The sequence below is a fragment of the Pleurodeles waltl genome, chromosome 9, assembly GCF_031143425.1.
Source record: "Pleurodeles waltl isolate 20211129_DDA chromosome 9, aPleWal1.hap1.20221129, whole genome shotgun sequence".
NCBI lineage: Eukaryota > Metazoa > Chordata > Amphibia > Caudata > Salamandridae > Pleurodeles > Pleurodeles waltl.
The window spans coordinates 407,226,209-407,243,602 of NC_090448.1; the positions used below are offsets into that span (position 1 = coordinate 407,226,209).

The window sequence follows — 17,394 nt, forward strand, 5'->3', positions numbered from 1 at the left end:
ACCGCCCACTCCTGGTATTCCAACCACCCAGTTACAACTTAGGCTGGTAGACCTGCCTAAAGATCTCTGTCCCCGCCAGGATCATAGTATCCGACAGGCTGACAGCAGTCGGGCTTGTAACCAGCCGTGGCAGCGCTGAACTAAGCACCGTCTGGCTGATTACAACCCCACTTTCTGTCAGCCTTTTCATGTTGAAAAAGCTGGTGGAAAGCCAGTGCGGCGACCACAGGGGGCATGTGCAGTGCAGGCCCCCCTGGCCAGCAGCTGTAGATCTCCAAGATGCCTTCTTCCATATCCCTAGCCATCCGAAGCATTGCAAATGTTTGTGATTCAAGGTGAGATTAGGTGAGAATCATTACCAGTTACAGGCATTCCCTCCGCCTCATGTTGGCACTGAAAATCTTCAGGACTTGTATCGCACCAGTGGCTGCAAATCTAGGATCCCTGCAACACCATGTACTTGTGTACTGCAACAACTTGATGATCAAAGCAATTCCCTCAGCTCCATGAAATGTTCAACCAAAGTTTGCTTGCAGCTGGTCAAGAGACTAGGCCTTACTTTAAATAAGGACAAATTAACATTACAGCTATCTTGGACAATATAGTTCCTAGGTGCAGCACTGCATATCTGCATAAGGGAAAGCAAAACTTTACAAGAAAGAATAACAAGCCTATCGACTCTAGCAGCCCAAATTCATAATCAACCAACTGTCACAGTTTACTTGTTAAAAATAGTTCTTGGAATTGTCTGTAGTTAAAAACATTGTAGTACAACATTATTTACATCTACATGTTGACATCAAGAATATTGACTTTGCATACCCATAATGTAAAGTTTCCAAATAATGACAATAGTATTGTAGTCCAAGATATCAAGGTGGCGGATTACTGCCGCTGGGGCAATTGTGGCGGGAAACTGCCGGCCCCGGCGGTGCGATCGCGGCACTGCCGCCACGGTCGGAATGACCAGGGGAGCACCGCCAGCCTGTTGGCAGTGCTTCCTTCATTTCAGCCCTGGCGGTCCTGTACCGCCAGGGTTGTAATGACCCCCTATATATTTAAAAACTTCTATATTTATAAAATATGTAATTAAAACATATAATGAAGTTACTGGTTATTCCTAAAATGCATGTAACCTGATCTGTTAAACAATTATAAAAATAAATATGTATAATCTTAATATATACATGCATTTAATTTGTATATAAATAGAACGTTTTTAAAATATCAAAAATATAATATTAATAGTTTAACGAAAAATGAAACAATATAACACATAAATATTATTACATTTGTTTTCAAAATATAAACGCAGTCATAAATTATTAAACCATTATAACTTTTTAATGAAATATAACAAAAAGGTATGTTTATAAAAAGTTTAAAAGCAGATAACTTAAAAAAAATTGATAATATTAAAAAACAAACATATAAAACATATATTTGACATACAGAATGTACAGGAGCTGGCGTATTATCTTTTTATTGCTGATTTGGTGTGTTCAATTCTGTTGGAAAAACAGTAAACAGACATTAAAAAATGAACTTGCTGAAAATATGTAAAATATTGATCTCCAATTTAAAATATATATAAAAACATTATAGATTAAGACCTATTTAAAATAAAATAAATCCAGTTCAACAAATATTAAGGAAAATATATAAATCAACGGGAGTCAGAATTAGTATTCTAACACCAATCCACAAACATTGTGGCAAGTATATATGCTTGGAAGTGGCAGAACTCCTACTCTAAATCTAGTTCAACAAACACTGAGGACACTGCAAATATAAAGGAGGATGAGATTTAATAGTCTAACTACAGTCTGACAAACATTGTTGAAAATGAATATATTTGGGGGTAGGAAGTGAGATTACCTTTCTAACTCCAGCTCAGCTTTCATTGAAGAGAGTACATATATTTTGTGGTTTAGATTTATTATTCTAACCCTAGTCCAACAATTTTTTGGGGATGGCATATGTTTGGAGGGGGCGGGGTTGTCAGATTTAACATTGTAACTCTAGTGCCAAACATATTGGTAAAAGTGCAATATTTATACAAATGGTTATAATATTATAAAATTAATTGCAGAAACAAAAAAGTCATTCATTTATGTTTTTTGAAGGAACAATCATTCTTAATTAAGATTAATTTTAAATATTAATTTACCCCTCAATAAAACTACAACCCAAAATGAAAAATATTTAAAAACCTAAAAAAAATTAAGATATCACAAAATAATGGCTAATTTAACAATTAACATAATTAATATAATAATCAAACAAGATTAAATATTATATATTCTGTTTAAAATGCTATGCATCAAATGCCCCAATAAAATTCACAACCCAAAACAAAAAATAAGTAAATGAATTAAAAACAAGAATTGTTGTAAATAATTACAATTTAAAAATTAATATAATGATCGATTAATATTAGTTCTCATATATGGTAAATAAAATGAGCCTGTCCCAGCCCCCAATAAACACTATAACTCCAAAATAAAAAGAATGTAATGTAGAAATGTACCCTCTTTTTGGCATGCTTACCCCCACTTCTTGCCTGCTGTCAGTATGCTTTGACTGTTTTCACTGGGATCCTGCTAACCAGGTCCCCAGTGATTGTGCTCTCTCCCTCTAAATTTGGTTGCTTAGGACTTTTGCACACCCCACAGTTGCCATACTGGTCCCCCCGTATAAGCCCCTGGCATATGGTACTTAGGTATTCAGGGCATTGGGGCACCAGGGTTTGCAGTATGAATTGGGCCACAGATGGGGGCTATGCAAAATGTGCCTGCAGGCCTGCCATTGCAGCCTGCATGAAAAGGTGCATGCACCTTTTCACCACAGGCCACTGCACCAGGTCACTGTAAGTCACCCCATGGTACGCCCTCCTAGCCCAGAAGTTAGGGTGCAGCTACCTGTGTGAGGACACCACTGCATGTGCAGAGGTGCCCCTACGAACTCAAGCTCCATTACACTGGATATCCTAAGGGCAGGGAAGCCATGTTACCCGTATACTGGACCTGTGTCCAGCTACATAATGGTAACTCAGAACCTGGGCAGTGTTTGGTATCAAACATTTTGGAATCATACCCCAATACTGTTGCCAGTATTTGTTGTATCATTTTGTGCAATCTGGGGTCTCCTTAGAGGACCCCCAGCATTTCTCCTACCAGTCTTCTGGGGTTTTCTGTGCAGCCCAAACTGCTGCCACCCGTCAGATAGGTTTCTGCCCTTCTGCTGCTTGACCAGCTCAGGCAGAGGAAGGCAGATCAAAGGATTTCCTGTGGAAGAGGGAGGTAACACCCTCTCCCTCGGAAATAGGTGTTACAAGACTTGGGGGGTAGCCTTCCCAAGCCACCGGTTTGTTTTGAAGGGCACATTTGGTGCCCTTGTTGCATAAGCCAGTTTGCACCAGTACAGGGATTCTCAGTCCCTGCTCGGGTGCAAAGGAAAGGGAAGTGACCACTCCCCTGTCTATCACCACCCCAGGGGTTGTGCCCAGAGCTCCTTCAAGTGGCCACTCGATTCTCCCATCTTGAATCCAAGATGGGCAGAGGCTGTGGGAGCATCTGAATGGCCAGGTCAGGCAGGTGACGTCACAGCACCCTCCTGATAGGTGGTCACCTTGCAGGTGACCAAACCTTCTTTTAGGGCTATTTTGGGTCTCCCTCTTGGGTGGGTCCTCAGATTCAACATGCAAGAATCCAGCAGGACTCCTTTGCAACCTCTGCTTTGACTTCTGGCCCCTGGAACCGCAACTGGACTCTACGGGAAACAACAATCTGCTGCACCAGCGACAACTCCGCTTTGCAACATCGTTTCTCCGGCTCCTTCAGCAACTGCAACATTTCCCCGGCTGTACATCCTCTGAGGTTGATGAGTCTCCAGTCTGCATCAAGAAGTAAGAAAGAATCTCCCTTGGAGTGAAGGAGTCGCTCCCCTGCATCTTCAGGCACCAACTGTAACGATGACTGGCTGCGTGAATATGTTCTCCTCCGAAACTGCGTGGATCCTGCATCACAGGTGGTGGTCTGGAGTGGTCTCCTTGGTCCTCTCTGCCAGCTATCCAACTTGGGAGAAGACAAGCCCTTGCTTCTCCTTGCAGGACAGTACCACTGTGCACTGCGACTCTTGCAGGTAACAAGGCTTGTTTGCCCCTCCTCCAAGGGATCTACAGGCGTTGTGTAGCCCCGGCCACAGCAGTTCTTCCTGCCAAGCACAGTTTCCTCTCTGCTGCGTCTGCGACATGGGGCTCCTCTTCAGGGATGCTGGGTGGGCTTCACTGCTATTGCTGTGACCGCTGTCAGTGGGTTGCCTGTGGGGGCTTCCTCTTCTTGTGACTCTCCTGGCTGCTAAGAGTCACCCCGAACTCCCCTCCTTGGGTCAAGTCTCCTGGCCCCTGCTGGTCCTCTTCAGCCTTGCAACTTGTTGTCCTCTTCTTTTGAATTTGCCAAGGCTTGTTGGTAGTCTTCCTGCACCACTGACCCACTGCAACCCGACAGCTGATGTGGGACATCACCTGCATCACTTCAGGGAATTCTCTTCAGCGCCTGTGCTGCACAGCTGGTCTTCTTCATCCCTGTCGACCTGGTCCTGCATCCACAGAAGGGTGGGTAGTGGCTCCTGCCACAACCAGACACTCCATCACGAACTGGACTTGGTCCCATTCCTTTGCAGGTCCTTCCCTGCCAGAATCCACCTTTAAGTTCTTCCAGTCTTGTTTGGGTCTTGCATAATCTTTTTCCTAAGTCCCCCTGTTGGTTTTGGGGAGAACCAGGTACTTTCCTCTGCTTTCCTTGTCGCTGGGGGTCCCTCTGGTACTCACCTCTTGGAGTTCCTAGTTCCTCCAGCTCCTCCACATCCTTGGTGTGTGCGACAGTATCTTGCGTTCCACTTATAGTATACGATTTGGCCCTCCCCTAGAGCCTACACTGTTTCCTATTACGTTTACCAATGCTTATTGCTTTTTATTGTCTTTACTTATTGCTAATGTGTATATAATAGTGTGTTTACTTACCTCCAGTTGGGGGACTGCCCATTAGTATTCTAGTATTTGTACTACCCTAATAAAGTACCTTTATTTTTGTAACACTGTGTGGTTCTTTCATATGTGCTAGTGTTGTGTGAATATAGTGGTATTGCATAAGCTTTGCATGTCTCCTATATAAGTCTTGACTGCTCATCCACAGCTACCTCTAGAGAGCCCTATCTTCCTAGACAGTGCCTACTCTTTACTAATGGGGGATACCTTGACCTGGTATAAGGTGATAACAGAATAGGTGCTTCCCACACAACAGACTAGCTTCCTACATTTACTTTCTTTAAAATTAACGTAAACAAATATTAACAAATATAAAATTGCATAATTAATGTATAAAACAATTAACATTAATAATATACCCTTAAAAACCACTACCTGTCAAATACCCTAACTGACCCAGCACACCCAAAGAAAAAAACAGTTAAATAATTTACAAATAATTTGAAATGTAAATTAAAAAACTGCTAATTGAAAATTAACATAGTTAATAAAATAATCAATGTATAGTGTGTAAAAAATATTTGAAATAAAATACATTGATCCAGGCCTTCAGCTCCATGAGGGACCAGGTTCGAATCACATTGAAAAAGAGGTCATCTCTACCCTGGTAGATGTCCAGGAACAACACAGGGATGGGCCTTTCTTTTTATGAACCACAAACCAGACATGTTGTGACCATTGATGCGCTGTTGGACAGAAGTAGCGCACATCTTCTAGAACTAACTGCTAAACAGCTGTGGTTCAGACTAAAGATGAATCTGCACATCAGCGTTTTGGAGCTCAGTTCCAGTAAATGAGGTGTGTTTTCTTTCTTGCCCTCCACACAAGGCTCATGTGTGCCGCTTGGGATGGGCAGCACACCATCTATGGTGTCCTTAAAAAAAAGAAATGGGAACCAATTCACAAACACTTTCAGAAAAAAAACAATGGTTGTGGCTTTGGACCATGCACCAGTCAAATACAAATGCAAGCAGAAGGTCTTCTGGGATTCAAATGCACAAGCAGGTCTGCTTTGAATAAGAACCTAACAACAAGACACTGCAAAAAGTGTTCAACACATTGGAGAATTCAAAATCAGATCTTAAATGAACAAAAAAATGGCAAACGTATGCTAGAGACAACTGTAGACAGAATGTGGGGGAATGTGTTTTGATTCTGTGGTCAGGGACATATGCCTACTGTTTCCCTCCTTTGTTCTTGAACCCGAAGGTCAGGTGAAATATGTTAAATCTGATTGCTTTAACCTGACCCAGACAATTTTGGTCCACAGACCTGCTTAATCTTGCAGAGGTGACTTTCATTTCTGTACACTTTGTATTCTGAGTCTAAAGACATTGTCACCTACACGAGGACATAATCTGCCAACAACAAATACAAGGCAAAATAGAAAAGGTTCCGCATCTGGTATTCTGCTAAAAGCCATCACTCTTTTTCCATCCATCCCACCAAATATTGTACTTCTTGCTGGAGTTAGCACAATGTAGGCTAGTCCGAGGTACACATCAGTTTAAGTATATTTCACATCCATGTTGAGAGTCAGTCTGGCTCCCAGCTGCTAATTCTTTGGTGCACCTACAAACCTTAAAGAATTTGTCCAAGGTTCTTTCAGAGCTTTCCCACTAACTTGATGTCCAACTGTAAGATAGGAACTTAACATAGTCTTATCAAAATTGAAGTGGAACCCATTCGAACCAATCCATTGGGCAAGTCTTATATTCCTGCCATGGAAAACAGCATTACTTCCTCGATTTAACATCAGTCATGTGAGTTAGCGAAGTTCAAGCATTCATAGTGAAAGAGTTCTTCCTTTATTTCCCTGTAGGCAAAGTGATATTATGCACAAATCTGCATTTCACTCCAAAGGTACGACAGCCTTCCATCTCAATGGCATGCCCAAAGCTTCCTTCTCAACCCCTTCAGGTGCAGAAGAGAAAGCTCTGCCTTTTTTTGATTTGCAGAGATGTTTGAAGTTGTACTTAAATCAAAAGAAACTTCAGGAAATTTGACTGGCTGTTACTGTCATTCTTAAACCCTCAGGTTAATTTCATTGAGGTGAGTTTGTGACTAAAGTGGCAGTGGTTTAAGTCAAATTAAGCAAATTATAATGTGTAAGAAGTAGAACATGACTGAGAGTCCAACCTCAACTGTCCATGATTGCGCATAACTCCCTTGCCTTGCCCTTTCCTGTTTTGTTGGTCTCTTTTGAGGACTTATAGTAGCCTGGCATAGTAAGTCTCACTTCTCTAGTTTGTTTCTGTGTATCAGTCTAGCTTTGTAATGGTAGTTTTAAGCTAGACATCGCCATAGGGAGAGCTCTGTTTTTCTGTTCTGGCTCTTATCCTCATAACAGGTAATAGGCACCTGGTATAGGGGGTCACATTAGTGAATGAGTCAGTTCAGGAAAGAGTATTTTGTCAAAAGTTAGTAGTCCTCTAAGTGGTGATAGCTCTTTCACATTCACTAGGCTCTGCTAGCATTTGATAAACTATATGAAGCTGTTTTGGTGAATGAGATTACCTGAGTGCATGTCCACAAGAATGTCATCAACGTGATTTTAGGGAAAGGTTTATCCACTTACCTAAATTGAAACTTTCATAGATTCACATGCTTGAATCATTCCTCGTCGTTGAGATGGGAGTCTCTGGTACATTATAATATAATGTAAAACCCAGTGCATTAAGGCCCTTAGGTCTTCACCTTTGTAGGCTATCTAAGTCTGTTTAGAAAAGAGACCAAAGATAGACCTCATCCAATCAGGCTGTACCACCCTTTAGAAAAACTACTGTGAGAAGCTCTAGTCCATCAGATTTTCTACCGCACATCATACTAGGGAGTCTCCACTGAGCTCTGCTCAGTCACACCTTCTCAGAGTCCTTTCTGAAGTTTTTTTCCCAAAATTCTACTTCTAACAGCTAAAATCTCCTGCTTCATACTTTGGTCTGGGTAGTATCTGATTTGTTGGCTTCACCCACCATGTGAAACAAGGAGACAAAGAGTCTCTTCAGAGCCTGCAAAACCTGTGGCAATAAAAGACTATGGGGGTGATTCTGATTCTGGCGGGCTGCGGAGGCCGCCCGCCAGAATTCCACCCCCATTATACCGCTCCGCGGTCAGAAGACCGCGGAGGGTATTATGAGTTTTTCCCTGGGCTGGCGGGCGGTCTCCAAAAGACCGCCCGCCAGCCCAGGGAAAAACTCCCTTCCCACGAGGATGCCGGCTCGTAATCGAGCCGGCGGAGTGGGAAGGTGCGACGGGTGCAGTGGCACCCATCGCGTATTTCAGTGTCTGCAAGGCAGACACTGAAATACTTTGCGGGGCCCTCTTACGGGGGCCCCTGCCGTGCCCATGCCTTAGGCATGGGCACGGCAGGGGCCCCCAGGGGCCCCGCGACCCCCCCTACCGCCATCCTGTTCATGGCGGCTTTCCCGCCATGAACAGGATGGCGGTAGGGGGGGTCAGAATCCTCATGGCGGCGGAGCGCGCTCCGCCGCCATGAAGGATTCCCCCGAGCAGCGGTAAGTCGGCGGGAGCCCGCCGACTTGCCGCTTCTGACCGCGGCTGAACCGCCGCGGTCAGAATGCTCGTGGGAGCACCGCCAGCCTGTTGGCGGTGCTCCCGTGGTCGGTGGCCCTGGCGGCCACCGGCCGCCAGGGTCAGAATGACCCCCTTAATTTTAAAGATCCAACAAGAACTGTATATATTGCCTTCACCCAGACCATTCAGCGAAGGACTGCAAGGTATGACGAACATTTTCTAACAAAACTCTCAAAGACAAAGAGGGCAGGCTACTCATTTGGCTCTGGAAATTAAAATCTAGAAAGGATCCTGTTTCTGGATCTGTCAGTGAGGAATCATTTACGTTCTCAAGGAAGACTCATAAAAGGGACTGATCACCTCACCCTCGTGCCTCTAGTGAGCAGCCGCAAAAGGCCTAACAAAAGACCTCACAGGGGTCTTATAAAGGTTGTAATCCTTCCGGTTCTCCTCACAGAAGATTTTCATCTTAACACAAGGAGAGGAAAGAGCATTCTGCCTCTTCAGAATGGCGCAAAAAGGCTTTTTCTGAACCCTCTACACTACCTCTAAAGATTCAACATTCAAGAAACCTTCTGAAAAAACATCAATGATACAATATCGTCGATGAGACCCTCATCGTCAACACCATTGACAGCGAAAGCGCCTACGGCAGCGACCAATACTATGACCACTGCCTCCACAGGTTGCGGTGCTTCGACCGTTCACATGAAGCCGACGCTGCCATCGATGGCGCCTTTAATCAGACCATCAGGATTGAAAATAACTATCTCTTCACCTCCATCGATGGCAGCGACGACGATGCCATCATCAACCTGCACTCTCCATCGAGGACGATCGCCTCGTCGATGGGACCCACTACGTCGCCACAAGTTGCACTGTTGATGACACCGTCGGCGGTACCGTCGCCGACACCGTCAGTGACAGAGAAAAACAAGAAACCTGGGTAAATCAAGTATTTGACACCATCCCACATCTCTCCTAGTAAAGTGTCACCCTTAATTCCAGCACATTTCCTAGAGGAGGACAATTCAGATGAGTAAGGGCCATTCAGTGCTACCCACAGCCCATCTGAGTTAAACATAGATTGCCAGGAAGTAGACAATGACAATCAGTAGGGGTCTGATGTGTATGATCCTCAAGTCTTTTACACTTCTCAGGAGCAATGCTTATACCAGGAAGGGATGGTCCCTATACCTGGATCCCTCATATCAGATTTACAGTTAATGCTAGCGCATTGTAGGAAGCAGTTTCCACAGACTACCACAGATCCACAGCAATTGCTGATACCAACAATGTTACCAGTACCACCGCCTTCCACACCTACTCCAGCAGGTTTACCTCTACTTTAGATTCCCAGACATACACTTCAGACAGCCACTTTGCAAGATCCATCAACCTCTGATGATGACAGAGGATGGAGAGTTACCGGATGCCACTACAGAATGGGGTGATTATCTTAAACCCACACCATTGTCTCCTTCTCCCGTACTAGTGGATTCACGCCAGAGGACATCCGTGGATTCCATAATCTACTGGAGAAAGCTGCTAAATAATTTGGACTGCCTATGGCGACGAGGAAGATGGACTGCTTCCTTTATGACTTTAAGGAGCCCTTCCAAAGAAGCATACAATCCATGCCCATAGTCAACTATATATGGGATGAAGGCCTCAAGGTGACGAGGAATCCTGCCACAGTTACTGCAGTCCTACCCAGCCTAGACAAAAAATACAGAGCACCAGAGGACACTCTAGCCTGTCTGACGGGTCATCCCAAGCCAGACTCAGTAATTACTCAGGCGGCCCAACGCAGGTCCAAGAACCCTTCGGCTCCAATCTCTGCACCCCCAACAAAGAACGGAGGAGACTTGATAACATCGGAAAACGTTTTCCTTCGATGCCTTCTCTTACAGTCAGGGAGTCAAATTTCTTGGCTGTTATAGGCAGGTACGACAAGCAGTTATGGGCAGACATCACACCTTACTTGGACCAGTTGCCAGAAGATGCCAAGGCAGAAGCAAAAACAATACTACAGAAGGGGGAAAGAGCCTCAGCAGAGGTTATTGATTGTGCGGTGGACATTGCTACTACTGCCTTTCAACAATTAGCAGGAGCCTCTGTTCTTAGAAGGCAGGGTTGGCTTCATGCGACTTCATTCAGACCGGAGGTACAAAACAATATTCTTGATGTACCTTTTGATGGGGAAGCCCTCTTTAGCAAGCACGTTGACAATGCCCTGCAGGCTATCAAGACCAACACAGACATGGCCAAATCTCTTGGAATCTTTAAATTTAAAAAACAGCCTTTGCGGGGCACCCCAGGGCGTGGGTTTCCATTCTACAGAGGAGGTTTCCAGCAATATAGGGACCCAGCTTACTCCTCTTCTTACCAGTCCTTTTGCCCTCAATATCTGCAGAGACAGCCTTCGCAGGCCCCCTTTAGCAGGCCCACGCAAAAAACTAGAGCATATCATAGGCCGTAGACAATTACTTTATAAGGTTGCCAGCTACCGATCTTTCCTCCATTCCGAAAATAGGAGAAAGGAATTCCCGTTATTATCACTGATGGCAAGCAATAACTTTGGATCCATTGGTGCTGAACCTTATCCAATTTGGCCATACCCTAGAGTTTCTGAAAATTCCACCAGCAAGACCTCCTCTTCCACACACTCAAAAGCACCTACATCTCCTCAAAAAGGAAGTTTTGGTAATGCTCAGGAAGGGGGCAATAGAAAAAGTTCCTGTTTCAGGCAGAAACAAAGGCTTCTACTCAAGTTTCTTTCTCGTCTGGTAGGAGTGGCGTCCAATCTTGGACCTCAGGGAGCTGAACACATATACTCAAGAAGCAGTCATTTTGTATGATTACTCTACCCGATATTCTCTCATTTTTAAATCCAGGACAGGAGATTATGTGCCACTCTCAATCTCCAGGATGCATACTTCCACATCCCGATCCATCCGTCCCACAGAAAGTGCCTCAAAATTACGGTACCTGGAAATCACTTCCACTTCCCATTTGGCCAGAAATCAGCCCTCAGGATTTTCACCAAATATTTAGCTCCAGTTGCAGCATTCCTGAGAAAACAAAAGCATCAGGTATTCCCGTATTTGGATAACTGGCTGAGCAAAGCCTTGTACATAGCACAGGCGGAGAAGTCAATAGCAGCCTCTATACCACTATTCGAAGAATTAGGTCTCACTATCAACAACAAGAAGTCAACATTACAATCCTTTAAAAACATCACCTTTCTGGGGGCAGTCCTAGCCACGTCACTCACCAAAGCTGCTCCTAGAAAGGAAAGACAGCAAAAACTGATCACCTTGGCCAAATCGGTTCAAAGAAGGAAATCTCTTTCTGTTCGCCTCTTCAAATTCCTGTTAAGGATGATGTCATCCTGAATCCCTCTTATTCCATTCTGCCGTCTCAAAATGTGACACTTTCAGGAACAACTGGACAGTCATTGGACACAGTCCATGTGGTCCTTCAATGATACAATTAGGATTATGAAGACTGTGATCACAACATTGTCTTGGTGGATACAGACTTCGCATCTGTCACTGGTCTTCTTATCTCAAAAATCGCAGCATATCTGGAATTGGTCCATCCCCCGTGGAGTGCATCTGCGGGCAGAGCACATACCAGGGAAGTAAAATGTGCTAGCAGACTCTCTCAACAGGTTCACAACATCCAACCATGAATGAGATTTAGATCAGAGCGTGCTCAACCACGTCTTCGCTCAGTGGGGCAAGTCTAACCTGGATCTGTTTGCCATTCCCCAGAATGCAAAATGCCAATTCTTTGCAAGATGGCATCACCATCTGTGCTCATGGGGGAATGCTTTTATGATGGCATTGTCAGGAATATATGCCAACTATGCCGTTTCTCCCATTCCCCTAATTCCGAGACTCCTAGCCAAGATCAAAGCTGAGCACTGCAATATACTCCTGATAGCCCTGCATAGCCTCGCCAGCACTGGTTCCCAGAACTACTTCTATAAGAGAGTCCTAGCATCCCTCTGCTGATAACACCATGCCTACTAACAATGTGCAGGGTTCAAGTGCTACACCCGGATCCAGCATCACTTCATTTGACAGCCTGGCTCCAGAGCACAATGAGTTTGTGCACTCAGACATCTCACCTGACTGTAGAGACATTCTTGCCAGAGCAGACAGTACAAACAGGACTTACCGTCTTAAATGGAAAGAATTTTGCTTATGGTGCAAACATGCTCAATTACATCCATTCTCATCATCACCGGAGCAGGTTCTTCTATACCTACTCCATTTGGCGAGAACTGGTTTGGCTCATGCTTCAATTAAGGTTCACTTGGCTGCAATATCCCGTTATAGACAATCAGAAAACTTACCATCGTTGTAGACTACTAGGATCAACAAACAGTTCATCAAAGGACTCTTCCGAACTTTCCTGCCAGCCAGACCACCTCCTCCATCTTGACAACTCAACATAGTTTTATCCCAATTAATGAAACATCCGTTTAAACCTATACACAGGGCGGACTTGAAACTTCTTTCATGGAAGGTTGCACTTCTTCTCCCCCTTACCTCCGCAAGAAGAGTTAGCGAGATCCAAGCCTTCACCATACAGGATCCCTTCTTGCAGTTTAAGGAAGACAGGGTAATACTATGAAAAAAATCCAAAGTTCATACCCAAAGTTCCTTCATAATTTCTACATTAATCAGCCAGTGGTCCTAAAGTTGTACTTGCAGAATCCTACCACACTGGGGGAACAGGCCCTTCACTCTTTGGATATCAAAAGATGTCTCAAATTTTATCTGAATAAAATCAAATATTTTGGTCCAATCAACTATTTGTAGCATTCAGTACCTCTAGGAAACACCAACCACTCTCCAAGCAACGGATTGATAGGTAGATATCTAGCTCAATCCATTTCTGCCCCAGAGCTGCAAGGAAGCCTCTACAGGGACCCATGCATGCCCATTCAGCAAGAGTTGTAGCAGCATCTATTGTGCTATTTGCTGTGTGCCCATCCAGAACATTTGCAGAGCTGCCACCTGCAAGTACATGCACACTTCTACAAAGCACTACTGCTTAGAAGCAACGCCTCAAGGTGATGTGGCACTGGGGATGACAGAACTAAGACATCTGTTCCAGTAATGATGAGCTATCATGTTCTCTCTTTTTTCTCCATCCCAGTTTTCACACTGTTTACTATGAGTGCTTTTATATAATATCATACGGTTATTAATGAATATGCGACATCTAAAGTCTTGTTTCGCAACTGTATTGATACATTTTGTCAATTGTCACATGTATATTCAAAATACAATGTGCTTTACTACTGCTTACTACTCTGATTGAACCATGTGAATGCATGAAAGTTCCAATACTGGAGTAAGAAAATAAGTTACTTACCTGTAACTGTAGTTCTCCAGTATTGGAATCTTTCATAGATTCACATGTGACCCTCCCACGCCCCTGAGAAGTTCACCATAATTATTTATATAGATAGATAGATAGATATCCCTTTCTTTCTCACTGATCCCCCAACACTTGTGCCTGGGAAAATCTGTGGAGCTGGAGCTTCTCACAGGAGTGTTCTAAAGGGAGGTACAGCTTGATTGTCTGAGGTCTATTTGTGGTCTCTTTTCTAAACAGACTTAGATAGTCTCCAAAAGTGAAGGCCTAAGGACCTTAATGCATTGGGTTTTACATTACATTGCTATTATAATTTGCCGGGGACTCCCCTCTTGACTATGGGGAATGATTCAAGCATGTGAATCTATGAAAGATTCCAATACTGGAGAGCTACAGTTACAGATAAGTAACTTATTTTTTTCTAGCTGTTGTGGACAATGAATGTATGTTATGAAACAATAAATGGTCCTGCTTTACCTTTTCATATTTCCACAACTTGGCAAAGAGTGGGTCTGTGCACTCCTTGATGTACATAAAGCAGTCCTGCTATGCTTAAATAGAACCAATAGCTTTGTGCCATAAAAGTCATCTTTTGTTAGCTCTGGGCCAGTGGGGAAAGCAAAGAAATCTCCTTACGCCGTTGCTCTCGGGAATAAGTCTGCGATTGTCAACGGTTATGGTATATCTTCTTTTCCTCTTCTGCAGGGATTCAAGCTCGCTCCACTGGGGACATGTTTGCATCTTTAATAGAATATAGAGGGGGTACCTTCCAGGAATTTGGAGTTTGCAATTTGGTTACCCCTAACATTTTTTTCAGCATTACCAAATTTATGTAACCCTTACTCTGGAGTTTGCCTTTGTGCATCAGTTATTTTTATATTCCTGATTTCTTCCTTCACAACTGATTATTGTTTCCAGAGTGCTGTGGATATTTGCTTTTAATTCTTTGTGTGAAATAAATTCAGCTCTGTATCCTCTTTAGTTAAGGACTCTGCTATTGAAGTTATACGAGAAGGTAATGACTCAATTATTCACCGGTGATCTTCGTTACTCATAATAGGGGCCTCTTCTCACGATTCTACACCCTTCTATCCAGCTATATGCTTCACCACTCAGCAGATACTTGGATATAGGAGGGAGACGGTCAGTGCTTAATTTGTGCAGGTGGTGGACATTGACACTAGTGTTTGGTGGGCTGTTCTTATTTTTAATCCTAAGTACGACTTTGTTACAAAACAGACGAGAGAACGCTAGAAAAGAATATGAAGATTAAAAATGGAAAACAGTGACAAAGGGGAAAGCAGGGATGGGAAGAACCAATAAGACTAAAGTAAAATGAGAAAAAGGAAAGGATGGTGGAAGAGAGGTGTGAGATGAAATAAAAAGTAGACAACCTTGGTATTTGGCCCTGGCATTCAGCATTGCAGATGGTATGCCCTTAAGAAAAACATTCACCTTTTGTGTATGTGTATCTAATATATATATATATATATTTTAGGCACTGTAGACCAATACTAATGTAGTTTATCATGAACAGAAAGGTAACACGCCCTCTCCTAGAGGTTCGCTATTTTCAGCAAAAGAAATAATGCAACGAAGTGGGTTGTCCTGGTTGAGGCAGAGAGAGCCTCGCTAAATAAGGGCTGTGAGGTGGAAGCTCATCGTCATATTAATGAAGACTATAACAAAGTAATCGGGCACTTGGGCTGTCGGCTGACTTGACTATGCAGTGCCTCATTCGGAGTCCTCTGGATGTCATACTGTCTTGTGTGTGTTTCTGTCTCTCATTTCCATATCAGAATCTCACGTGAATACCCCTTTCTCTTTTTCTCTCTTCAGGCCTGTCACTTAGTGAGGAGAACAACTCGCCAACAACTTTAAAGCTGCCCCCGTGAATAGTAGCCCCATTCCTAAAAGGCACTGAGAGAGGCCCGCCCTCGCTTGGCTCCGAAAGGTCTTCCTGCTTTGGATCTATTCATTTCGAAGTCTATGGGACTTGTGTCGTCCTGGTCACTTGTTATACCAACAAAATGGAGCAGTTTTATCTGTCCGCAGTGGGCTCAGGACGAAGTTCATGAATGAAATGGAAAAACTTTCCGAAAAAGAAGAGGCAGTCTCCCCAGATTTAAGGAGAATATATAAAGTATGACATTCAGAGATTGTGCGACAGGCCAGTCCAGAAAAGAGACTGTTTGCTTTGAACATTCTTCAATGAGAATCTGCTTTCACTTATTTTGGGCTAGTTATAAAGCACTTCCGAATTACAATTATTCCTGAAATTTCTCAAACAAATCTTGTTTGTGAGTAAGCAGGCGCTATTGTACTTGGCTCCTACTCAAGCCACACTCGTTGCCCCAGTTTACATATGTCGATCAAGATTAGGCCAATGTTAAGGTCTTCTCACAGGGTTGTTTAATTCATCAGTTTTTCTTTTTCCTGCCAGCAGGTGTCCCTGTAAGAGCATTAATTTAGTTATTTTTTGCTTTAGTGTGTTTTTTTCTAGAGCGTGAAAGAGATCAAAAGATGTATGAGAATTGTATTGAAACGCTGTGGGACGCTGAAGTTCTTGCCTTCATTCGTAGCACCCTGCACCATTAACCCCTTAGCTGCTGGGCCTTTTCCCCCCCAGTGCTGAGCCCTTTTTTGGCTATTTGGGGTAGTTCGCGCTTAGGGCTTCATAACTTTTTGTCCACATAAGCTAACCACGCCAAATGTGCGTCCTTTTTTTCCAACATCCTAGGGATTCTAATGGTACCCAGAGTTTGTGGTTTCCCCTGGAGGAGACCAAGAAAATAGCCAAAATACAGTGAACATTTTGTTTTTTCCAAAAAAATGGGAAAAAAGGGCTGTCGAAGAAGGCTTGTGGTTTTTTCCCTGAAAATGCCATCAACAAAGGGTTTCTGGTGCTGAAATCACTATCTTCCCACCTTTCAGGAACGGGCAGACTTGAATCAGAAAACCACATTTTTCAACACAAATTTGGCATTTTACTGGGACATACCCCATTTTTACTATGTTTGGTGCTTTCAGCCTCCTTCCAGTTAGTGACAGGAATGGGTGTGAAACCAATGCTGGATCCCGGAATGCTAAACATTTCTGAAAACTAGACAAAATTCTGAATTCAGCAAGGGGTCATTTGTGTAGATCCTACAAGGTTTTCTTACAGAAAATAACAGCTGAAATAAAAAAATATTGAAATTGAGCTGAAAACAACAGCCATTTTTCTTTATGTTTTACTCTGTAACTTTTTCCTGCGATGTCAGATTTCTGAAAGCTATATACCGTTTTGTCTGCTGGACTCTTCTGGTTGCGGGGATATAAAGGGCTTGTAGGTTCATCAAGAACCCTAGGTACCCAGAGCCAATAAATGAGCTGCACCCTGCAGTTGGTTTTCATTCTATACTGGGTATGCAGCA

General features: G+C 43.5%; 1 protein-coding gene across 1 annotated transcript in view; it reads left to right on the forward strand.

Moving 5' to 3' along the window:
• LOC138259410 (girdin-like) overlaps positions 1–17,184 on the forward strand; it is a 632,998-nt gene extending 615,814 nt beyond the window's left edge. Inside the window, exon 28 of the mRNA XM_069207157.1 lies at positions 15,818–17,184. Coding sequence (XP_069063258.1) covers positions 15,818–15,873 — 56 coding nt within the window. The 3' untranslated portion in view covers positions 15,874–17,184. The remainder of the gene's footprint in view (positions 1–15,817) is intronic.
• The last annotated feature ends 210 nt before the right edge of the window (positions 17,185–17,394 follow it).